The sequence below is a fragment of the Muntiacus reevesi genome, chromosome 2, assembly GCF_963930625.1.
Source record: "Muntiacus reevesi chromosome 2, mMunRee1.1, whole genome shotgun sequence".
NCBI classification, from domain to species: domain Eukaryota; kingdom Metazoa; phylum Chordata; class Mammalia; order Artiodactyla; family Cervidae; genus Muntiacus; species Muntiacus reevesi.
In genome coordinates, this window is record NC_089250.1 from 206,650,341 (window position 1) to 206,676,663 (window position 26,323).

Sequence of the window (26,323 nt, forward strand, 5' to 3'; positions counted from 1 at the left end):
AGATACTGTTTCTTGGTACCATGTCCTAGTAACTTGGGTATAAAAGTGTCATCTAGGATAGTCATTCTTTTCAGCCGGAGACTTTGAATATGGGGTGAGTGAAGGAAAGGAACTGGGACATGGAGAACTCATTCTTGTGCTGGTGGCAGCAGCCATCTGCAGTTCAGCGGTGGTGCTGCTGATGGTATCAGGAGAGGGGGCATGGTGTCTATAGTATATAACTTCTGGGGGATCGAGTGGTGGTCCTGCTGCTGGCTTTCCTTCTTTATTGCCTTTTTAATGGATCATTGAGGTGTGAGATCCTTTCAGTAAACTCCTTTTTTTCTTTATCTAGACTCTATTTCTATTGCTTGCAGAAGAATCTTAACTGATTTAATCAGATTATCATAATAGTATTGCACATTTTTCTTGCTTACTTGCCATTTCCTCCAACTGGCCCCTCCATGGGTAGGGGCTCTGTCTTATTAATCATTGTACATTGGACACACAGTATGCTTGAAGTACATTAACTGATTGGTAAATAATGAATGAAACATGCAAGTCTTCAACTTCGTTTCTCCGTTGCCATAATATGTAGTGGTAATTATTCTGTAACTTTTGCATATGGTGGACATTTTAGTTTTCAGTGCTGCTTTGGAAGATGTGAATATTTTGTTTGCTTTCTTGAATATTTTCTTGGGAACTTGAAAGAGCATTTGTAGAAGCAGTTATCCTGAACAACATTTTCCCTTCACTCCTTTTTTTCTTTTATGTGAAAGGACTAAGTGAAACAGATAGGGGAACCTCTTTTATTAGGACAAAAAATAAGACTCTTTGGTCAACTGACATAGTAACAAGCTGGTAGATTTTATGTGGGCAGCGTTGTAATATCATTACACTGATATGTAATGTACACTGATCCATATGTATGAAGGCTTGCCAGCTGTTTTCCTCGTTTGTTGTTCCTCTTGTTAATTCCGTAGCATTTCGGTCACTTAGCTCAAAATCTCAGTTATCTTGGACAACTTCCTCTGTTTGTCCCTCTGATTGGGACCATACCTCTTAAGTTCCCTTTGCCTTACCTCCACCAGTGTTAGAGCAAAGTCACCAGGTCCTTTCTTGCATGACCTCCTTACAGGTTTCACTTCTTATTGAACCAAGCCCATCTAACACAGAGCTCCTGGGTGGATCTTTCTAATGGTTACCACAGGAAGCGCCATGGTATCTTGTGGTCCCAACCCTGAGTTGATCTGCAGTATTTCTTCAAGTTAACCATTCTTATGGTGGTTTTACCAATCACATTGTGTTCTTTTCTGGAATAATCTATTTCTTGTATACATGCAGCTTGTCCCCTCAACAGTCTCAACTCCCCGTCTATGTTCAACTTCTACTGTTGGGTTGACATAGAATGTGCTTCAGGTTTCATTCCCTTACTCACCCTCCTTTATTCAATATGGAGATAACTCTTTCAGGTGAATGTACTTCCCCCCTTTCTGGGAGCCTTATTTCTCCTTTGGCATTATATATTATTGTACTAATATTTGAGGCAGGTGAATGGATTAGAAAATGAAAGTATCCATGGTCCTGCCTGTGGAGCTTTCAAAGTTAATGAATCATAGGTTTATCTCATTAGGGTTTGGAAAACCCAGAGCACTATCAAAACCCAAACACCATCAAAACAATCTAATGTTATAATGTTGGTTTTCTGTCTCATGCAGATACTGGTAGGGGTATTTATACTTTGGAAACACTTGGTTTCTTCTTTAAAATGATGCCCTGGTATTTTGTTTCCTTGCTTTGAGGATCTTTTTCAAATTATTTGTTTTTTGTGTTCACAGTCCATGCTCCGAGGGAGAGGAGGTTGCTATAAACATACATTCTATGGCATTGAGAGCCATCGTTGCATGGAAACTACCCCGAGCTTGGCATGTGCGAATAAATGTGTCTTCTGTTGGCGGTAAGTAAAAATGAATGGCCATGGTGATCAAATAGGTAATGTTGTGCTGAGGCTGAAAAATCCTAGGAGTTTAACCTGTTCCTTGCTATTCTGATAGTGGTATCATTAGCTATTCAGTGGTGTAGATTGGTTTAGACTGAAAATCTCTACTTTCTCTAACTCACTATATCTGTTTATGTAGCTAATTCAATTGATTGTATTTTAGGTTCTCATTATTTCATCCTTTTTTTAAAAAAAAGCTCCACTGAATCATAAAAGTACTCTAGACTTACATAGAAAATTTTAAAAACCATTAAAAGTTATAAAGAAAAGCAATAATTCAAGCACCCAGGGAAAACACTTTTAATGCTTTGTAGTATTTGCTTTCTGTTTTTTTTTTCCTCCCGGAGTCTTTTGTTTTTAAAAATATAGCTGAGAGCATTTTCTACTTTCTGTTTTATATCCTGCTTTTATTTTTTAAGTATAAGACTTTCTCTGTCATTAGAATTTTATATACATAAACTTTTTATTTTGAAACAATTTTAGCTTACAGAAGATTTCCAAAGAAATTTTCCAACTTCTGTTAATGTTCAGACCTTATGTAACCATGGAACAACTATCAAAATCAAGAAATTAACATTGATGCAGTATTATTAATGAAATTGGAAACTGAGCTTCATTGGTTTTCCCACTAGATTCAGTTCAGGATCCTACATCAAATTTAGGTCTTAGGTGTCATGTCTCTAGCTGTCTCCAGTTCTGTAGTCTTTCCTTGTCTGTCGTGACCTTGACACTTTTGAAGAGTCTTAGTTAGGTATATTTGGATTTTGGGATAAAAACCCATTGAAGTGACGTAACCTCTCAGCATATCATATTAGGGAGTACTTCTTTCATTATGTATATGTTTTGAACAAAAATAGAGTGAATGGTATAATGAATTTCTATGTACGTTTGTTAACACATTCCCAGTCATGTTCCATTTACCTACCCTAGTTCTCACTATTTCGATGCAAATCTCAGCTATTATTGTTTTATCTTACTACCTACTTTGACTGACAGATAATATTTTAAAAAAGGCCTAAAAAAAAGAATCTAGTATCATCATCCCATCATAAGTTCTTTTACATGGTTTCCCTTTTCTAGTTATCCAGGGATATAGTAAAAAAACAAAAACAAAAACTGAAAAATATCTTTTCAGACATTCTGTTAAATCATTGGTTCTCAACTGGGGCAGAATTTCTATTTTTTCATCCCAGGGGGGAACTTAGGGCATTTGACCGTGTCTGGAGACATTTTCGATTGTTGTAACGGAGGGAGGTGCTACTGGTGTCTTGTGGGTAGGGGCCAGGGATGCTCTTACACGCCGTGTAACACACAGGACAGCCCTCCACAGCAAAGAGTCATTGAGTTCGAAATGTCGGTTGTGCTGAGGTTGAAAAGTTCTGTGTGCAGTGGTCCAGGGATATGTAGCATAAGAGCTTCACAACAGTATATTTGCTATTTCTATTATATTTTTTGACTGCTGTTGGCATAAATTTTACTTTTATATAAGCTGTAAACACAGTTTACAGTACTCTGTTTTAGTTGTACTGTCAGTTGTTTTTAGAGTAATTAAAAGGAAAAATAAACTATTTTTCCATATTTTTTTCTTTTTTCAGCACTCATCATTTCTTTGAGTAATCTAAGTTACTACCTGGTATCTATTTCTTTTGTCTGAATGATTCCCTTTAATATATTCTGTAGTATAGGTTTGCCAACAAGGAAAATTTTCAGATTTTTGTCTGCAAAAGTCTTTCTTACTCCATTTTTGGAAAGATATTTGCACTGGGTATAGAATTCTGAGTTGACAAGTTTATTTCCTTTAAGCATTCTTTCAGGTGTCATTATAGTTTCATCTGGCTTACTTGTTTTCTGATGAGTTGTCGGAAGTAATATCAGTCTGTGTCCTTAAGTAATGTGTCCTTTTTCTCTTACTTGAAGATTTTCTGATTTTCTTTTGTTTTCATTAGCTTAGATACTGTATTTTTGCACTGTCTTCAAATATTCTGGTTGTTCTGCAAGCTTCTTGGATCTGTGGTTAATTGTTTCTCATTAACTTTGGGAAATTGTTGGCCGTAATTTTTCTACATCTTTTTCTACTTTATTTTGTGTTTTCCTTCTGGGATTTTAATTATTGTACTTTGGCTCTGGGATTCCAATTATGTATATTTTGGACCTTTTGATAATTGTCCCACAGCTCTTGGATGCTGTGTGTTTTTTTTCCCCACTTAAAATTTTATGTGTGTTTTATTTGGCTTATTTGTCCTCTCCAAGTTTTTTTTTCTCTTTCCTTAGCTGTTGTAGTTTACTGTTGAGCCTGTCGAAGTTCTATTTTTTCATATTTAGTACTTCTATTTGATTATAATTTTCATCTCTGTGCTGAATTTGCTCATTTGGTCTTGCATGTTATTTACCTCTTTCTATTAGAGCTTGTAACATATGGTAATCATAGTTCTAAAAATACAACCTGTCAGATTCTTTCACCCCTTGTGTCAGAAGAGTTTGGTTCTGTTGATTACTTTGTCTATTGGAAATGTGTTGTTTTCTTGCTTTTTTGTATGCCTCTTATTTTTTTTTGAAGTCCAACATTGTTAGAGACTGAGATGAATGTTTTTTGTGTATGGAAATTGGCACCCCTTTCCTTTCTGGTGTCCTTTAGAGATACTTTGCATGTTGCCTGGGGTTTGCTGGAGGTTTTTCCCTCTATATCTGATCCATCCTAAGGTTTAGGTCTTCCATTGCCTCTCAGAGAGAGTCTTGAAACAATATTGTACTGGTGGTCATTGCTGGATGCTTGTTAGCCTGGTGGTGTGTGGCTGAGAGAGAGGGGTACATGTTTTGTATTACTCTGATTAAGCCTCAATCTTGGCCAAGCATTTCCCTTGTCCATCTATCTGTCTCTCCTAGATGTCATGACGCAAAATAAGTTGTAAAATATAGCTATAGATAGCTCAGCTTTTAGGAGAAAACCAGCTTGGATCTTATAATTATAGGGACTCCCTCATAGGGGGTGACTAGCTGAGATTTAACAGAGTTCTAAAGAACTTTTGCCTCTTTTTTTCTAGGCACCACACCAATCCAGTGGGTACTGAATGGCGGTGGAAGATGGACCAGCCTGAAATGATCTTGAAGGAAGCCATTGAAAACCATCAGAACATGATCAAGCAGTTTAAAGGTATTTATCTTCCCTCTACAAAGGAATGCTAATAGCCTGAATTAAATTGGCAGAAGAATTGCCTCCTTTGGCAGAATGTTGTCCCTGCTGGCAAATTCTCCTATAGGAAATGGAAAACTTTGTAGAAATACTATATATACTTTGGCTTTTGTAGTTTTCACTGATAACTTTGTATATCATATAATGGGAGAACTAAAAAATTAATTCACAGCTTAGCTACTTTTCATACAGTGCACTCAGCTTGTAAATTTTGGCTGGGAATGTATCATCATGCCTTCTAAAAACTTTTGCTGTTGTTCTGTGTTGGATACAAAGCAACCTTGTGATTTGACTGATAATTTTAGATCATTCAACTGGTAAGTAATACCAGTTAGATAGTATTAGGAAGGCATTTTTGAATAAATGCCATACAAAAAAGGGGGGTTAATTTTAATCAGATTTCCTCCACATGATCCACAGTGATGGATAGAATTCTGCTACTCAGTTCCTGGAATTTCCTGATCTAGCTGTGTCTCATAGTTCAAGGTATTTGACTCTACTGGAGATGGCTGGTTCTTAACCTTTACTGTGCATCAGAATTGATCATTAAAATAGAGATTCTCAATCTCTTTCCCCACGGATTGATTCAGAAAGTCTGAGGGAGGGAGCAAGAATGTACATCACTTACACATTTTCTGGTAACCCTGTTGTTGAACTGGGAACTAGACTTTGAGACCCCTCCCTGTAGATAGATGTGGAGGACTTGTATTGAGTTGGCCAAAAAGTTCTTTGGGCTTTCCCATAGCAGCGTAAGGAAATACCTGAACAAACTTTTTGGCCAACCCAATAAAAGAATGGCTTTTTAAAGAAGTTGCAGGTGATCGACTGAAATGTGTTAGGTTCCCTGTTAAATGTGCATGCCTCTGTCTCCACCCACCACTTGTCAGTCCTGTTCCCTTTATTCTCCTTTCCTTTCATATACAACAAAAAAAGTGAATTCCAACCAAGGTGGGTTTGGCATCAGCACTCTTGCATCGTAAATGGGAGTCTTTATAAACCCCAGTAATTAGCATTTTGACGATCAGGTAGTTCTTTCATGCAGAGAAGTTGGTTCTGCCAGATCCCTGCTTCTTGAGATCACAGTGTTTCTGATGTTTTTCTTCCACCAAGCAGTTCTCCAGGTCTCAGCAGACAGTGCCTGGGTGTCCGACAAATGTAATTCAGTCCTAGCACAGTCTGGAGATAACATCAGACCTAAAGGTTAGGGGTTCAGTCCTGTGTGCCCCACTTCAGATGCCAGTAGAAAGCCTGGGATGTTACCTGTGTTTTGGATTGACTGTCTGTAAATCAGAAGTTCCCACGACCTCCTCAGATTCTGTTAGTTTATTAGAGTGGCTCGCAGAAGAGAGAAGCATCTACTTATGTTTACCAGTTTGCTATAAAGGGTATTATTATAGAGACCACAGGTAGACAGCCAGATGGAGAAGTATAGGGTTGGTCTGGGATGGTCCTGAGGCCAGGAGCTACTGTCCCCATGGAACTGGGGTTCAACACCCTCCTAGCACATGGATACATTCACCAACCCAGAAGCTCATCAAATCTTGTTCAAGAGTTCTTATAGAGCTTAATATGTCAGTCCCCCTTCCCTTCTCACCAGTCCATGGGTGTGATTAAAAATTCTAATCCTTTGAACACTGGGTCTTTATGGTGACCAGCCCCATCCTGAGGCTATTTAGGAGTCCTACCCTATGTCACCCATTTGGATAAATGTACTTAGGTGTACTTAAAAGGGGCTCCTTGTTTATTTTTTGGCTGTGCTGCCTGACATTTGGGATCTTTGGGATCTTAGTTCCCTGGCCAGGTGTTGTGTCCCCTGCAGTTGAAGCATGGAGTCTTAACCCCAGACCGCTAGGGAAGTTCCGAAAGGGATCCTTATGAATGGCAAAAGGTACTCCCACCACTCAGAATATCCCAGGGGTTATAGGAGCTTTGTGCCAGGAACCAGAGCAAAGACCAAATCTATTTCTAATTTTTTACCATGGTATTTCTTAGTACTATTCTGACTTCCTAGGAGAAATTGGGAAAGTACTGCAAATAGTGATGCAAGAGCAATAATAATTTATAAAAGTAATTTATAAATTTATATTAACTCTTTATGAGTTTTCTAAGGGAAATTCCCCTATACATATATGTGTACACATGTATGTGCCAACTTGTACATCTGCAGAGATGCTAATAAATATTTTAGTATTTCTTCTTGGTTTTTAGTCTCAAGAATTTTTTTTTGGAAACAAGTTATTTTCTCTTATTTGGAAAAAGTGGTGTCTCTTACCAGCCTTTTGGAAAATTAAATGAAACCATGTAGTAAAAAACCAGTAAATCTCTACATCAGGAATTTACTAGCTTTTCTTGGACTCTTTGTTGATTTAGTTAATATTATCTATTGTTGATCTTCAAATAAACCTTTAAGCCTTTTAAGTCAATGTCAAGGCAAAGTCTTACTTTCTTTTGGATACTTAGTTACTAGTCAGAGTTCTTCAGAGAAACAGAATCATCAGGATGCTGTGTGGGTGTTTGTAGAGGGAGAGAGAGAGAGATTGATAGAGTGAGATTGGCTTAAAGAATTGGATCATGGAGTTGTACAGACTTGGTCAATCAAAAAGATAAAAATAATCTGATGGGGTAGACTAGCAGGCTGGAGATTTGAGGAAGCATTGCAGTTCAAATCCAGAGGCAGTCTGCTTGCAGAATTCCTTCTTGCTTGGGGGCTGTCAGCCTTTGTTCTTTAAGGCTTTCAGTTGATTTGATGAGGCTCATCTGCATTAGAAAGGGCAGTCTGCTTTACCCAGAGTCCACTGAGCTAAACGTTAATATCACCCAGAAGACATCTTAACCATCTAACATCCAGAATAACGTTTGACCAAACTGGGCACCATGGCCCAGCCAAGTTGACACGTAAAATTAGCCATCCTAGATAGTCATATCAGAAGCAGGCAAACACCAGTAATTTTACCTTTTTAGTGTAATCAGTATGTTTTTATTTGGTGCTTAAAGAAGCAGCTGAATCCTTAAATAATGGGGTTATGGCCGAGGATGTGTGTTCCCTGGACATCTAGGAAGCTCCCTGAATAAATTGTGTGCCAGGCATCTTGTATGGGTGGAAGCAGCCCAGAGGAGTAGACATGCATTTTTCCATCCGGAGATGTCCTTGATACAGAGTGACAACCTGAGTTTTGATAGTGATTTTTCTGACAGGAGCATTTTTGTAAATGTACTTTAAATGGAAATAAGAGATGAATAAATCATGAGGCCGCCTTTCTTCACGTTAATAACACATGTTAGGTGAGCTTGGTGAGCACGCAGTCTTTGTTGTCTGCCTAGCTTGTTGGAGGGTTTGTCCTGTGCAGAAAGGTGTCCCTGGTTAGTAACCTTGTACTTGCTTTAATCAGTAGGCATCTCAGACAGTTTGTCTTCAGGTACCTGTGGCATAAGAGACAAAAGCGTTTTAAAGTATATATATATTGTCTTGCAGGGGAAGGACAGATACAGGATTGTAGGGAGAAAGAACAGAGCTTGTCTGTGAATAAGTGAATCCTGAGTGGGGGTGAGAATGCCTAAGAGGGTGGGGGTGACCCCTGAAATACAGCAGCTGCCATTCATTCACCCTTAAAAACAGCTTTTACAGAGTATCTACCTTGCCCTTGTAATTTTCACAAAGGATGCTTTTTGCATACCTTAATTAATTGCCTTGACAAAATGTTACCATGTCAGCAAAACATCTCTTTATTTAATCAACAGTAAATTTTCTTGAAAGGTTTTCAAATTGGAACTGGTTGATACTTGTACATTGACACTCTTCAGAATGCTGAAAACAGTTTTTCTTTACAGTAGTAGAAAACAAGTGTATTTTTGAAGGTGTGGTGGGCACATGGGCACAGGTCTGCACATGGGCTTAAAGGAGCTCTGATTCATTATATTTTCACTAAGAATGAGAACTCCCTTAGTTTCCAATTTTTTAGATGATGGTGACTATTTGTTAATGCTTCTTACTTCGTTCTGGGCTTAATCAAGACATTACTTTTTTGAAAATCTGTCTCATTGTTTTAATAGCTGCAGCAAATCCTACTGTGAGACTATAGTATTAGAAGATATGTTTACTGTCTTTTGGGCTCTTGGCAGAAAGTAACCTGAAATGTAAAAATTAATGGCTGTTTACTGTGGCCATTCAGCTAGGCAGTGAGATTTTCTACCTTCACTCAGTTTTGATCAATGGTTATAATCTAAAGTTTTCTTTTTTAATGAACCTGAATGCCTCCTGCAATCAGTGAAATCCCTGTGTTCTGTCTCTCATTCATCCCTAAGTTCAGTTCAGTTTAGTCACTCAGTTGTGTCCGACTCCTTGTGACCCCATGGACTGTAGTACACCAGGCTTCCCTGTCCATCACCAACTCCTGGAGCTCACTCAAACTCATGTCCATCAAGTCAGTGATGCCATCCAACCATCTCATCTTCTGTCGCCCCCTTCTCCTCCCACCTTCAATCTTTCCCAGCATCAGGGTCTTTTCAAATGAGTCAGTTCTTTGCATCAGGTGGCCAAAGTATTGGAGCTTCAGCTTCAATATCAGTCCTTCCAATAAATATTCCAGACTGATTTCCTTTAGGATGGACGGGTTGGATCTCCTTGCAGCCCAAGGGACTCTCAAGAGTCTTCTCCAACACCACAGTTCAAAAGCATCAATTCTTCGGCGCTCAGCTTTCTTTCTAGTCCAACTCTCACAGCCATATGTGACTACTGAAAAAAACCATAGCTTTGCCTAGACGGGGACCTTTGTTGGCAAAGTAATGTCCCTGTTTTTTAATATGCTATCTAGGTTGGTCATAGCTTTTCTTCCAAGGAGCAAGCGTCTTTTAGTTTCATGGCTGCAGTCACCATCTGCAGTGATTTTGGAGCCCCCCAAAATTAAGTCTGTCACTGTTTCCAGTGTTTCCCCATCTATTTGCCATGAAGTGATGGGACCAGATGCAATGATCTTAGTTTTCTGAGTGTTGAGTTTTAAGTCAACCTTTTCACTCCCCTCTTTCACTTTTATCAAGAGGCTCTTTAGTTCTTCTTTGCTTTCTGCCATAAGGGTGGTGTCATCTGCATTTCTGAGGTTGTTGATATTTCTCCTGGCAATCTTGATTCCAGCTTGTGCTTCTTCCAGCCCAGCATTTCCCATGATGTATTCTGCATATAAGTTAAATAAGCAGGGTGACAATATATAGCCTGACGTACTGCTTTCCCAATTTGGAACCAGTCTGTTGTTCCATGTCCAGTTCTAACTGTTACTTCTTGACCTGCATACAGATTTCTTGGGAGGCAGGTAAGGTGGTCTGGTATTCCCATCTCTTTCAGAATTTTCCACAGTTTGTTGTGATCCACACAGTCAAAGGCTTTGGCATGGTCAGTAAAGCAAAAGTAGATGTTTTTCTGGAACTCTCTTGCTTTTTTGATGATCCAACGGATGTTGGCAATTTGATCTCTGGTTCCTCTGCCTTTTCTAAATCCAGTTTGAACATCTTGAAGTTCACAGTTCACATACCGTTGAAGCCTGGCTTAGAGAATTTTGAGCTAGTGTGTGAGATGAGTGCAACTGTGCGGTAGTTTGAACATTCTTTGGCATTTTCTTTCTTTGGGATTGGAATGAAAACTGACCTTTTCCAGTTCTGTGGCCACTGCTGAGTTTTCCAAATTTGCTGGCTTATTGAGTTCAGCACTTTCACAACATCATCTTTTAGGATTTGGAGTAGCTCAACTGGAATTCCAACCCTCCACTAGCTTTGTTCGTAGTGATGCTTCCTATGGCCTACTTTGCATTCCAGGATATCTGGCTGTAGGTGAGTGATCACACCTAGGTTGTCTGGGTCATGAAGATCTTTTTTGTATAGTTCTTCAGTGTATTCTTGCTACTTCTTAATATCTTCTGCTTCTGTTAGGTCCATATGATTTCTGTCCTTTATTGTGTGCTTCTTTGCATGAAATGTTCCCTTGGTATCTCTAGTTTTCTTGAAGAGATCTCTGAGGGTGTAAATATTAATGAAACAGGTGACTGTCCTTTCTGGATAGTCAGTTTCAGAGTGAGGATGGTGAAACTAATGAAGTCACTCTACCTCTTCTGAACTGAGTACCGTCCCTGGATGATGCTCTGACACACATTCCAGTTCTGGGTGCTAAAGATGCAGGAGTGTCACTCTAGATTTTATTTCAGCCCCTGGTGAAGAGTCTAGTCTGTCTTCCCCAAATCAGAACTCCTTAGTAGAGACTGGCCTGGAGAAGTGGCTTAATCTCCAATGTAGAATTACTCACAGATGCCCTACAGGAAACTAGTTCTGCTTTCTCTTCTTCCACATCCATTTTAGAATTTCCCTGTTAAAGCCCTGTTGTTATTACCCTGTGTCCCCTTGTGGCTTACAAAAAAGAAAAACAAAAAGCCAAAAGTAGAAGTGTGTTTCTGGTTTCTTCAGTTGGAACTTGGGATACATTTTCCTATAGGAAAAAAAAAATTGAATTTGATTAGGTGATACTGAAATGGCCTTGGTGGTGCTATAGTTTAGGTGTGTGCTGTGCTAAGCTGCTTTAGTCGTGTCTGACTTTTGGTGACTCCATGGACTGTAGCCATAGGATTTCTCCAGGCAAGAGTACCGAGGTGGGTTGCCATTGCCTCTTTGGGGATCTTCCCGACCCAGGGATCAAACCTGAGTCTCTCACATCTCCTGTGTTGGCAGGTGGGTTCTTTACCACTAGTGCCCCCTGGGAAGCTCATAGTTTAGGTATGTTACAGATTAATTTGATGTTGGGGGGGCTGGTGGGGGTTTGAATGGTAATTTCATCTCCATTTTAATAGCATCTGGAGGAATATGAATTTCAGATTTGAACAGAAATTTAGGAAACAGGACTCATAAGTTGGAAGTTACAGGCAATTTTCAAAGGTTTGTAGCTGTTTTCTTCTTAGTTTGTTATATTTTCCCACTCCCACCTCTCCTTAGACCTCACTCTTAACTCACTGATGTTTCCCCTCACTCTGCCGTGGAGTCCTGTGTTTCTTTGGGTGCTTTCCCACTGCATGTTCATCACCCACTCCCTCCCCTGCGTCTGGTCTAGTCATTCGATGATCTGATTTTTGTATGGGATGAGGCTTGTTGTGGGTATTGTTTTTGCCTCTGAGTTTCCAGCTTTTGGGGCTTCCCTTGTAGCTCAGTCAGTAAAGAGTCTGCCTGCAGTGCAGGAGACCTGGATTTGAGCCCTGGGTCGGGAAGATCCCCTGGAGAAGGAAATGGCAACCCACTCCAGTATCCTTGTCTGGAAAATCTCATGGACACAGGAGCCTGGTAGGCTGCAGTCCATGGGGTCACAAAGAGTTGGGCACGACTGAGCGACTAACACTTACTAACACTTACTTCCAGCTTTTGGCTCAGTGGCCAGCCTTCAGCACATTTGGAAGACATTCTGATCTTTTCAACGTTTCTTTTTTGTGCTTCTGTTCTCAACCTCAGGGGTGATCATTGTCTTTTCAGTTATTTCATTGATCATTAAACAGTCTTCTTCCCATGACCTTTGTTAGCTTTCCCCTTTATATGCACAATGTAAAATTAACTTCGCACTGATTACAAGTGGGTCAGGATTAAAGTGCATCTCAGCATCTTTTCAAAATGCTCACTGCCCCCCTCCAAATACCACCATGGCAGGGAGACACAGGCTTCAGAGAATGGGGTTGAGGTTTCTTTTTGTTTTTTTCCTTAGTTAAATTTATGTATTTGTCTATGCTGGGTCTTAGTTGCGGCATACAGGATCTTCGATTTTCATCGTGGCATGTGGGTTCTAGTTCCCTGACCGGGGAATGAACCCGGGCCCCCTGCCTTGGGAGTGTGGAGTCTTAGCCACTCGACCACCATGGCAGTCTCAGGTTCAGGTTTCTTTAACTCAGTTTCCCATCAGTTCAGCTGAGATCAAGTGAGTGAATACTCTGGGAGGAATGTGCTCAGGGCTGAAAGTGCAAAGATGAAGAAGACATCATTTGTTGCTAAGTGTTTTTATCTATCATTTAATGCAAAAAATAAAGGGTCTCTAATAGATGGGCCTCAGGAACAAGGTGTACTAAAGTACACATCCAAAAGGAATGTGGAGGAAGCCAGGAAAAGAATACCACGAGCTAATTGTTTTCTGAAGCTTGTTTATAATAAGCTTGTTTATTATGAAATAAATGTCACAATAGAAGTGGCTGGATCAAAGGTCTATTGTTTGTGACTTTCAGCCAGGAGGGGTTCTTAGGAAGATCTTTGGCCAGGAATGGTATCATTACTTGAGAAGAAAGAATGTTTTATTTCTGATTGGTCCAATCTTTAGAAATAGGAATACTCATATTTGTCAATTATACCTCAATTAAAAAAAAGACATAAAAAAGTATTAAAAGAATAAAGGTTCGTTATTAACCAATGCCCCCTCTCCTTCCCAAAAACCCCAAAGAAATAGGAATACTCGGTGTTGAACCTTATGTCATTTTTCTGGGTTATTCAGCTTATTGTATGACCTTAGGATAAAAATTCTGGAATCTTAAGTTTCTGCTTCAGCATCTTTCAGTGATATAAAGTGCATGCATGCATGCTCAGTCGCTTCAGTCATGTTCAGTTCTTTACGACCCCAAGGACTGCAGCCAGCCAGTCTCCTCTGTCCATGGGGATTTTCCAAGCAAGAATACTGGAGTGGGTTGCCATGCCCTCCTCCAGGGGATCTTCCTGACCCAGGGATTGAACCTTCGTCTCTTATGTTTCCTGCATTGGCCAGTGGTTCTTTACCGCTCGCACCACATGGAAGCCCAAGGTCTTTACCCCCAGTCTAGAGGCTGAATTAGAGACGTTATGTTTGGGGGCAAGTAAACCATTTGGGTGCCTGTGGTATTGAACTCATGGGGTCTGGATTGGCCATTGTCCAATATGGGGCATTGTCCAATATCAAAAGAACTTTAAAAGACAGTCCCTTGCCAGCAAGGTACTTCCTGACTTCAGGGACAGAGCATCCATGGAACCAATCCAGAAAAAGTCTTCCCATTGTCTACACCTTCTTTTTGTTCAGCCAGAAGACTGGCAGCTGGTGTTTATCTTATCCATTGAAGGCTCAGGGGTTAACAACTTTATAGAGAAGAGCAATCGTAATCATAAACCTGACTGCATTTGCCTAGCACCGTGGCATTAGCCTGCTCATTCCTGCCTTAAATCCTGGTGCTGGCTTCTCTTCCTTACTAACAAAATGTCCTTTGAAGCTTTCTTTGCACCCCAGCATAGGGCACTTTTGACTACATTAAAAACCTGTTCTGGCAGGTATCCTTTCTTCTCAATGATTTTCTTTGCTGGGAATCCCTTTGCTGCCTCTTGGTTGGCAGAAGCTCTCCTCCTGTTATCTTGACATTTTAAAAGTCAGACCTCTTTTTAAAATCATCAAACCATCCTTTGCTGGCATTCCATTCTCCAGCTTTAGATCCTTCACCTTCCTTTTGCTCTAAGTTGTCATATAATGACTTCACCTTTTGAATCATATTCGTCTATAGGTATGTCTTTCTTACAACAATCCTGCCCCACACATAAAAGCTACATTTTCAATACGAGATAAAAAGACATTTTACAAAAAGCTCAAGGTTTTCACACCTGCTGTAGCTGCAGCAACAGCTTCATGAATTTCTTTTTCTTTTTCTTTTTTTACAATGGTCCTTCCACTGAACTCATTTGTCTTGAAGTGGCGGGCAACCGCAGCTGCAGACTTGACTCTTGGTGCATATCAAGCCATTTACCCTTTTGTCACTTTTCTCTGCTTCTTGGGAGCACTTCCAGCATCACATATCATATGGGTCCGTGCTGTTATTCAAGGTTTATGGTATTGCACTAAACCTGATGAAAACTATGAGAGAACTTAAAACTCAATTTCGTACTGCAACGAAATTGGCTAGAGAGACAACTGCTCAAGTGATGATGAACCTCAGGTGGAGCTTCAGACAGATACTTGCAGCACTTGTGCTCAGTGCTGTAGCAATAGGAGGTGCTAGGAAATTTTTACAGTGTTGCAGTCTATACTGCATCTTTACCTTTGTTTACATTTCTGTCAACTGGGAGTGGTGCTACACTGGTCTGTTTGTGTGAGTACATTTTGATACATTTTAACTTTAAAAAAATACATGTATATTTTATGGTAGTAAATGACAGAGTTGTATCTACATGTATTTTATGCATTCATGATACACCTAAGTTTTTTTTAATTTTTTTGGATATTACTATGTTATGGGGGTGTATCTGTGAGACTTTTCAAATTGTCACAAATCTTCAAAAACTTTTATATAAATAGAAATTTCCAAAAATTTTATGTATATAAAAGAACTATATATATATGTGTGTGTGTGTGTGTGTGTGTGTGTGTGTGTATGTAGAAAAAACTACATACACGTGGGCCTGCACTCTTCCAAACCTTGTTGTTCAAAGATCAACTGTATGTTGAATTGAATGGAATTACCATTTTATTTAAAATAGAAAATAATTGAATTTATATTGCAATTCATGAAATAATTATCATAATAAAATATTTGCAGCTAAGATTTTTTGAAAATGCTTATGTGCTGGGCTTGGTACCAAACTAGTTATTTCATGTGGCTTATTTCATTGAATTCTCACAACTGTGTGCCTGTGTGTGTGTGTGAATTCCCCATGTCATACATCAGGGAATAGGTGTAGAGGGGGTGAGTGACTTGACTCAGGACCCAACCCTAGTGGTAGAGCCAGAGTTTGAACCTGGTGCATCTGACTGCCTTGCCAGGGCTCAGTCATTCTTCTTTCTGAGTTTTAGGTTAATTTTGCCACTTCAGATTAAATCTGCCCTTCAGCTCTTCTCCTAATGGGGAGATTAATGATGTTTCTTTCTTTTTTTTACAAAAAGAAAATTTTATACTTGATGCTGAGTTGTCTTGGCAACACAGAGTGAGTTAAGTATCAAGTTTTATTTAAAACCTTGATTCACTTAAGATTTTAGATTTTAGTAACTTAAAAAATTATCCATCTCCAATACTGACATGAAATACATTATTAGAATTGCAGTTAGATAGTCATAAAAGAAGATAAACCTGCAACTTTTAGATTGTTCTGATTTTAGCCTGTATTATGTTGATTTTGATGGCTTGGGTGTTCACTTGCATTTGCTTATTTCCAAGTAGATTGTGTGTGTGTGTGTGTGTGTGTGTGTGTGTGTGTGTGTGTGTAAAATAAAGTCACCTCCTGGAAACTAAAGCACAAGCAAGCAGTGAAAGCTAACTTTATTTTCTCCAGATTTGTTCTTCCTTAAGGTGATAGTGACTGGGATTTAATTATTTTAAGAAACCAGGATAAAGGTGATGATAAAAACACATCCTTAATGGATTTTTGTGTGTGTGTGTGGTAGGCCGTCTGCTAAAGCCTTTCCATGCATTATCTCATTTAATTCTAACAAACATTCTTTGGGGTAAATACTTCTTATAGTGAAGAAAACTGCATTTCAGAGATGACTAAGAAATGACTGAGGTGTATGAATATGCTCCTCCCCACTTCCAATCTTGGTGAGGAATATTATACTCTTTAGAAAGAATATATTTTTCAAAAAGTACCTGGAGAAAGTAGCATGGATGCATATACACTAACATATGTAAATAGATAGCCAATGGGAATTTGTTGTATGACTCAGGGAACTCAAACTGGGGCGTGGGAATGGACTGGAGCTGGGAGGGAGATTCATGAGGGAGGGGACATATGTATATCTGTGGTTAACTCCCTTGGACTTCAAGGAGATCAAACCAGTCAGTCCTAAAGGAAATCAGTTCTGAATATTCACTGGAAGGACTGATGCTGAAGCTGAAGCTCCAATACTTTGGCCACCTGATGCAAAGAACCGATTTATTAGAGAAGACTGTGGTGCTGGGAAAGATTGAAGTCAGGAGGAGAAGGGGACAACAGAGGATGAGATGGTTGGATGGCATCACTGACTCAATGGACATGAGTTTGAGCAAGTTCTGGGAGAAGGGAAGCCTGGCGTGCTGCAGTCAACGAGGTCACAAAGAGTCAGACGTGATTGAGTGGTTAATTCATGATATATGTCAGAAATGAAACCAGTATTGTAAACCAATTGTCAATCAATTAAAAATAAATAAATCTTAAAAAATAAAGAACCTAGAGAGAGCATTTAGACCACTAAGGAGACATTACCACATGTAAAACAGATATCCAGTGGGAATTTGCTATGTGATGCAGGGAGCTCAAATCTAGTGTTCTGTGACAACCTAGAGGGCTGGGGTGGGGTGGGGTGGGAGGTGAGAGGGAAGTTCAAGAGGGAGGAGGCAGATTTATACCTGTGGCTGATTCATGTTGCTGTATGGCAGAAATCAACACAGTATTGTAATTATCCTCCAATGAAAAATAAATAATAATAAAAAAGAACCGAGAGATAACGGACAGAAATGTCTGAAGTAAAGAAGGTTTATTTTTATTGGCCTTCTTATGCTCTTTCCAAGTCTTTCCAACTCGGGTTAGATTGAGGGACACTAATGAATGCTTTTTATTTATTAAAAATAATTTTTTGTCTTTTTTTCTTTTCCCCATGAATGCTTTCTGCGTTGAGTCAAAAGCAGTACTACTTGACCTATGCAGTCCACTCGAGTCACATGGGGGGCATTTAATAAATACCAATGTCTCAAGCTCATCCCCAAAGATCAAGATTTAATTGGCTTGGGATACTGCCTGGATGCTGAGATTTTAAAAAAATTCTTTAGGTTATTTCTCAATGTCTAACTACAGTGGAAATCCATGGTGTGTGCCAGTGGGTTCCTAAGCTTGACTGCACATTGGGATCACTTGGGGAGCTTCAAAAACTCCTGATGCCCAGGCCCCTTCCCCAGAGATGGTGATTTTATTGGCCTGGGCTGTGGCCTGGAGTTTGGAACTTTGAAGATAGTCCCAGGTGATTCCAGTGTATTTCTAAGTTTGGAGACTGCTGGTTTAATGCAGTGGTTTTCTTTTTTTAAAATGTGTTTTAAACTGATAGAAATTTAAGAAGAAAAGTTATTTATTTGTTTCCCTGCACTGTGTCTATGTTGTGGCATGTGGGATCTAGTTCCCATACCAGGGGTGGAACCTGGGCCTCCTGCATTAGGAGCGCAGAGTCTTATCCACTGGACCAGCAGGGAAGTCTCTGTGCAGTGGTTTTTTTACCTTGGCTGCACATTAGAATCACCTGAGAAACTGTTAAAGCTCCCATGACCCTTACTTGCACCCACTCCAGTTAAATAGAACCTTTGGTGTTGGATCTTGGCAGCTCTAGTTTTCCACACTCTTAACTCAGAATACTTGAGGGACAAAGGGAGGCAATGATTAGTATAGGAGAGGCTATTCTTGGGCTTCCCTTGTGGTTCTCCCGGTAAAAAATCTGCCTGCAGTGTGGGAGACCTAGGTTGGGAAGATCCCCTGGTGAAGGGAAAGGTTACCCACTCCAGTATTCTGGCCTAGAGAATTCCATGGACTATACAGTCCATGGGGTCGCAAAGAGTTGGACACGACTGAGCGATTTTCACTTCACTTGCCTTATGTAGGTATACTGAGTTCATTTTCTTAGACCAACATGATGGAACGCAGAGCTAAGCAAATTATGGAAAGTAATGTATTCTGTGTTCCAGATAATTAGCTAATAATACAATTTGTTTTGCCTGCTTTATTGATGTAGTTTAAATAGTATTAAAACCAAGGATGAGAATGCTGGTTTAATAATTCTAGGTTTTTCCTTTTTTTTTCTGACTTAATGTGGCTCAGCTGGTAAAGAATCCGTCTGCAATGTGGGAGACCTGGGTTTGATCCCTGGGTTGTGAAGATCCCCTGGAGAAGGGAACGTTTATATCTGCCCTCTTAGTGCAGTAGGCACTAACAGGGCAGTCTCATAATCTGAAGGTCCTCAGTTTGAACCTCAGAGAGGGCAGATCATTCTTTTCGGGATTCCCTGATGACTCAGACAGTAAAGAGTCTGCCTGCAATGCGGGGAACCTGGGTTTGATCCCTGGGTCGGGAAGATCCCTCAGAGAAGGAAATGGCAATGCACTCCAGTATTCTTGCCTGGAAAATCCCATGGGTGGAGGAGTCTGGCAGGCTCCGGTCCATGGGGTCACAGAGTCAGACATGACTGAGTGATTTCACTTTCAATAATTTTTAAGGGTCCTCCCCCCCAGCCCTTGTTTTGTATTATTTGGCTGGTATCAAAAATGACTTTTCCCTCTAAAATTAAAGAACCATTAAGAAAAGTAAAGATTTTTTAATTATGGAAAGTAAAAGTGACATCCTCTATTTGTACCGTACTGAACTTGATCCTTTCCACTGTCTTCCAGGAGTGCCAGGCGTCAAAGAAGAACGCTTTGAGGAAGGAATGACAGTAAAGCACTGTGCGTTGTCCCTCGTGGGAGAGCCCATCATGTACCCAGAAATCAACAAATTTTTGAAGCTACTTCATGAGTGTAAAATCTCCAGTTTCCTGGTCACAAATGCACAGTTCCCTGCGGAAATCAGGTGAGTGATCTCACCTGTCAAGATGATGCTTCTTGAATCTGTGTTTAACTAAGAAGTAAAACTAACAGGTATTGATTCAGAAAGAATTTACTCATTTCTAACTATGTATAAATGTTGGCTTTGAGGGGTCAGAGCACCTGCTCCTAAACATCGATTCTATTGGGAAAGATAACATTTGTTTAAAGAACAGAGGCAAAAAAAATTGCTGGGGGAGTTCAACAGAGAAGTTTTTCTTTTTTTGTTAGATAGAAGCGGGATAAAAACTTCTCTGAGAAGGCTTATTAAATTTGGGTCTCAAAATATGGTGGTGACAACCTAGAAGGCTAGGAGGGAGGTTCTAGAGGGAGGGGACATGTGGATACCTATGGCTGATTCATGTTGATGTGTGGCAGAAACCGACACGATATTGTAAAGTAGTTGTAGGGAGAGAGCAGTTGGCCAGGTGGCGGTGGTCAGGCTCTCTTGCCCCACTCCCCTCACGTCCTACTAGCTGGGCTCATCTGTGGCACTGCGCATGTGCGTGGTGGTGTGGTCCTGTGTGCGCACCACCTGAAAAGCTCTCAGAGGCAGAGTAGAGTTGTGCTTAGTTGAGTTGCTGCTACATCAGTCGTGAGCCAGTGAAGCATGTCTGCAGTTTATATGGCTCCTTGCATCTTCTTCCAGCTTCCCTGCTCATACCTTGCCTGCACTGGGTTCAGCAGACAGTGAGATACAGCAAGATAGTAATTATCCTCCAATTAAAAAAATAAATTTTAACAGTATGGCTGGGATTGGTACTTGGGGAGATGGGAAACTGTAGGTTTTTAATAGCCTTTCCTTTCTCCAGGGGATCTTCCCAACCCAGGGATTGAAGCCAGGTCTCCTGCATTGCAGGCAGATTCTTTACCAGCTGAGCTACCAGGGAAGCCCAGGAATACTGGAGTGGGGAGCCTATCCCTTTTCCAGCAGATCTTCCCGACCTAGGAATTAAACCTGGGTCTCCTGCGTTACAGGCAGATTCTTTACCAACTGAGCTACCAGGGAAACCTAATTTAAAGAAATATAATAAATTTTAAAAATATGGCTGGGATTGGTACTTGAGGAGATAGGAAACTGTTGGGTTTTAGTAAGAACTACCTGAGAAAGATACAGAATTGGGGTCTTTGGGATACCACTATGTAAATATAGTTGATTTGGACCACAGAGGGTGCAAAAGAGCCTGGCAACTGGAAACCAACTTGAATAGGTTGGGGCAACGACTTCAAATGCTGTTCTTTAGGAAGATCTTGCTTTCTGCAGAGTAGTCTGCCAGCATGTTTGTATAAAGTGGGAGGGCCAGGAAACAGGAAACTGGATAGGAGATGGTAAGGTTTGTTTAAGAGTTGTAAGGATGAAAGGAAGACAGAATGAGGAGTCTTCAAAAAGGTGTCATTGACATTGCACTTGAAAATATGTGGATTATTTTCAGATATCTTTTGATATTGATTTCTAACATAATTCCACAGTGGTAAGAGAACAGACACTGTGATTTCAATACCTTTAGACCATGAAAATTTTCACCTTGTTTTATGTCCTTGCATATAGTCCAGTGTCTCCTAGTTTATAGTCTATGGGAACTTGAATTTGTATCCTACTGTTGTGTGAAAAATTGTATAAATCTTAATTATGTTGAGTTGGTTCATGGTGCTTTTTGGATCTACCACATCCTTCTACTTTTCTGTCTATTCATTCTGTTAATTTTTGAGAGTTCAATATTGAAACTCCAGCTAAAAATCTTAATTTTTCTACTTAAAAAAATAATTGTAATATATAGTGGAACTATATGTAACTTTGTTCTGTGTTTTCCAAGTCTGCTGTATATGTGTTGTCATACTTTCATAATTTAAAAAATAAAAAAGGAAGAGAAGAAAAAAGGTGTCATTGAGGCATGATAGAGCGATAAGCTTGGCAAACTGGATGGTTCTGTGAACCCTGCATAGAAGAGGACTTAGCTGATGACTGGGAAAGTTCCAGCCAGGTTGATTGATAGGATTGTGGGGCCCTGTAACAGCAGAGGGATCACCCATACTCTGATATCTTTCAAAGAAACTCTTGACTTTGTTAGCTGGTCTTCCCTTGACCTACATACAAGCGTTACATTCAGGCTAGTGGCCTTTTCGGGATACTTAACTTTTCTTTAAAAGTTAAAGGGAGAGGATTTTCTTTAAGAGGATCTCAGTTTCTCCTCCAGCTCCAACGCATAGGGTTCCTTGCTGACAGTTCTCCCACAGAAGGGAGTTTTCACAGTGAGTGGTCCTTGAGAATTTATGGAAGATAGGAAAAAAACACCTTAGGCAGATGAGAAAGCTTTATGTTTTTATTTGTCAACATGGCGGCTAATAAAAGTGATCAGAATGTGACACTGAACGATAGAGCTGTTGGTGATTAATCAACAACAAAAATCCCTTCTCTTGAGAAAAAGTCCTCTTAGTTCCACAAAAGCAAGTGTTTTTATAATAGTATTTTTGATAGGCATAAAACTGAGGTACTATAGCATGTATCAGTTATCTTTTGCTGTAGTCATTTCCCTTGGAACTGAGTCACTCAAACTTGCTACTGTTCGTTTGGTTTCCAGGTCTGTGAACACTTTAGGTGGTGGGAAGCTGATGCATCTAGAGAGAGTAGAGACGCCGAGTGCCCTTTCCCCCTCATCTTTTTATCCGGCAATTTTCTGTGTTGTAATCTTGAACATAAACTAGTAATAGACAGTAAACTATTTTCCCTGAGCTCTGAGAGCTGTTCCAGCAGATTATCGAACCCGGGGAGGGGGTCATAGGGTGCCCAGATCCACAGGCAGTTGATCAGAAGCACAGGTGGCAACCTGGGACCGTGACTGGTGTCAGAAGTAGGGGCAGCTTGGGACTGAGTCCTGACCCGGGAGGTCTGTGCTGACTCCAGGGATTTACTGTCAGAATAGAATTGAACACAGGACACCTAGCTGGTGTCTGCAGAGAACTACAGGACTCCTTGGTGTGGAGAGGAACCACACATCTGGTGTCAGAAGTGTTGTGAGTCAAAAACCAGATAAGAGTGTTCTGAAGTGATCTATTGTCGTAAAAACAGCACTTCATACTTGGTTCTTAGCAATTTTTGCCAGGTTTTCTTTCTTTCCAAAGATTTCTAAAAGAAATTTCTTTTATGGAAAATCTCGGGATTTTAAATGTTGGCTCAAAAAAAGAAAAATGTTTCTAAACATGGTGCAGGACAAATAAAACCTACTCCTTATCAATTGCCAGTTTGAGATTTCCAGTCTTAAGAACTCTCCAGGCCTTCCAACATAGCTCTGATTTTTTTTTTTTTTTAATTGAATTCCTGAAAAAGACTGAGTCCCAGTAGGTCAAGACCATCCTCCTTGAACAGGGTACAAAGTACAGTCTGATTTGCGCTACAGCAGACTACAAACAGTGGCCATAAATTCTCCCTCTCCTTGTACCCATGATCCTTTGCGCTGTAGCTCTGAGTGTCCCCCCATTGACTCCAGGCTTGGCCACGTGACTTGCTTTGGCCAAGGGGAAGTGGGCGAAGGTGACAGAAGCAGAGGCTTGAATGATGTCTGTGCATCGAGGCTTGCCCTCTGAAACCCTGCCCCCATGTGGCCAACTTCATTCTTGCTGGGGGATAAGAGGCTGCACACACACAGGCCCCGGCTGTCCCAGCTGAGGCCGTCATAAACCAGCCAGTCCAGCAGACGTGCCGGCTGAGACTAGCAAAGGCAGCCAAGATGAGAGGACCTGCAGCCCACCCACAGGATTTCAAGCCACGTCTCTTGCGTTGGCAGGCAGGTTCTTTACCACTCGGGCCAGCTGGGAAACAGGATCGATTGAAATCATTGTGATCGATCGTTGGTGATGAACTCAGTCTCTTGTCTAGCTCGTCTCCCTTTCTTAGAGGTTGTGGGTAGGGCTGAAAGTGCCAACCCTCTAATCCTCAGGTTGGTTCTTTTGGCACCAGCACCTGTCCTGAAGCTGTCCAGGGGCCCACCAAGAGTCATCTCATTAATATAAATTCTTGTTGGGTGGAGAGGGGCTCATTAGAGATAACAAAAGACAATTCTCTCACCTCTGTCACTGAAGAAATACCAAGATGTTGGAGCTCTGTGCCAGGAATTAGGGACAAAGACCAAGTGTCTGCTTCTTACTATCTGACAGTGTCACACCATGGATGGTTATCTGTTCAGTGAAGCCCGTACTTTTCAGTTTACCATGCTCTCCACCGCTTGGCTGTCTCTTCAGCCCTGAGGCTGAGCGTCATCTGCTACTTGTCAGAGGAATCGCACTGTTGAATCCCTTACAGCAGAGAAATTTCTGTCAGCATTTCTAACAGGCCTGAAACAACGGAAGGTAGGCAGAACACTGCATACCAGAAAAATGGAAGCCTATTGCTTGGGGTAAGGCAAGAATATTCTTGAGTGTTTCACACACAGTCTGTGGTTCGGTGTCCAGAGAACCTCTTTTTCGTTTAGAAGTGGCTTGTTTGACTCGCAGCGTATCCTTGGTTCCTGCAGACATGTGAGTTTAGGACTCTTAATTCTGGAGACTGTGTAGTCTATGCTGACATTCAGCCCTGCCGTCAGAAAGGCCCATGGCACCTGGATAATGCTGTCCCACTAGATCACTGCATGTCGTTCCTTCTTGTAAACTGTTCTGTGCTAAAGTGTCAAAGACCTCCTTGAGACATCTTGCTCAAAGCAGACCAGTGGTAGAGTAAGGAAGGTGTTGAGGGTGATGTTCCACAACACTGAACCCAGTTCTTTTTTTCCCTTCTGTTTATTTATTTGGCTGCATGGGTCTTACTTGCGGCATGTGGGTTCACAGACCCTCTACTTGCGGTCTGCAAGCTAATTGTAGCATGCAGGCTCCAGATCACACGGGCTCAGTAGTTGCTTTGTGTGGGCTTCATTGCCCCACAGCATGTGGGTTCTTAGTTCCCTGACCAGGAATCAAACCCATGTCCTCTTCATCGCAAGGCAGATTTTTAGCCACTGCACCACAAGGGAAGTCCCTTGAACCTAGTGGGTCCTTTCCTTTGTGGGTGTGTGAATCCTAAAGCTGTCTCCTTTTTTATGAGTGTATTAGCGGGTGTGGAGTCAAGTGTACAGCCCTATGTAGACTTCCTCGCTCTTAGCTTCATCTTTAGCTCAACTGTACACGATTTTCTTGTCCATTGTTTTTAAGTTTACGTTCAAAATCTTATATTTTTTTCTTTTTCGAATTCAAAGCTTACTCACTGCCAGCAGACTTATTGTAAGAAGACAGAGCTCTGTTCCATTTTTAACTATGACACAATTAACATTTAACTTCCCACACCTCCTCCACCACCACGGAATTTGTCCCTGTGTGTGTTTACTTTTGAGCATCTTCATCAAAACTGTGTGTGAGCTTCATTCTCTTTCTTCTACTTCCTCCACTTGTGCTTCTGTTACTTTGCTTGCTTCGTGTTTTTGCTATTAATAAGAGAGTCACTGTATGTGTTAGAGAAACTCTGTAAATTGGACATCTCTTCACATATTACTTAGTAAACGTTTGAAGAAATGCATGAATTTTAGTAAAGTTTTCTTGTGTTTATCAGCTCAAAGTGGCTATAGATAACAGTTGCAATGAAATGAAGATTGGTTATAAATACTACTTGCTCCTTTCCACAAAAGTTGTTTATTTCCTCCTAGCCTGTTTTGTTTGGTTTTTTTGTTGTTCAGTCACTAAGTCACATCTGACTCTTTGGGACCCCATGGACTGAGCATGCGAGGCTTCCCTGTCTTTCATGATCTTCCGGAGTTTGCTCAAACTCATCTCCAGTGAGTCAGTGATGCCATCCAGCCATCTCATCCTCTGTTGCCCCCTTCTCCTGCCCGCAATCTTTCCCAGCATCAGAGTCTTTTCCAGTGAATCAGCTCTTCCCATCAGGTGGCCAAAGTATTGGAGCTTCAGCTTCAGCACCAGTCCTTCCAATGAAATTCACAGTTGATTTCCTTTAGGATGGACTGGTTTGATCTCCTTGCAGTCCAGGAGACTCTCAAGAATCTTCTCCAGCACCACAGTTCAAAAGCATCAATTTTTCGGTGCTCAGCTTTCTTTATGGTCCAACTCTCACATCTGTATACAACTACTGGAAAAGCCATAGCTTTGACTATATGGACCTGTGTTGGCAAAGTAATGTTTCTGCCTTTTAATACGCTGTCTAGGTTTGTCATAGCTTTTCTTCTGAGGTGCATCTGTTAATGTTGTGGCTTTAGTCACCGTCAGCAGTGATTTTGAAGCCCAAGAAAATAAAATCTGCCACTGTTTTGTTTGTATGAAGTTTAAAATATAGTCGTCTTTTTTGTCTATGAATTGGTGGAATACTTTTCAGAACTATGCTTTTCTGGATGAGCTAAAAAGAGAGAGAGAGGTAGCACAGTGAAATGATGAAGAACTTGGTTGGGCTCTGTCTAGAAGAGATCTGAATTTGGATCTTGACTTGCTTTTTTATTGTCTTTCTGACATGAGGAAGATAACTTCTCCATGTCTAGGTTACTCATTTGTAAAATGATCACAGTAATAACGACCACCTTGTAGTGACATTGTTAGTGCATGATATAATACATGAAAAACACCGTTGGAAAGGTAGGCTAT

The 26,323-nt window shown here is 40.6% G+C and overlaps 1 protein-coding gene across 3 annotated transcripts in view; it reads left to right on the forward strand.

The window, feature by feature from the left end:
• LOC136160736 (S-adenosyl-L-methionine-dependent tRNA 4-demethylwyosine synthase TYW1) overlaps nucleotides 1-26,323 on the forward strand; it is a 138,935-nt gene that overhangs the window by 41,400 nt on the left and 71,212 nt on the right. For all 3 annotated transcript variants that reach the window (XM_065924776.1, XM_065924777.1, XM_065924778.1), the window contains 3 exons: nucleotides 1,818-1,936; nucleotides 5,020-5,129; nucleotides 19,520-19,697. In XM_065924776.1, coding sequence (XP_065780848.1) covers nucleotides 1,818-1,936; nucleotides 5,020-5,129; nucleotides 19,520-19,697 — 407 coding nt within the window. The remainder of the gene's footprint in view (nucleotides 1-1,817; nucleotides 1,937-5,019; nucleotides 5,130-19,519; nucleotides 19,698-26,323) is intronic.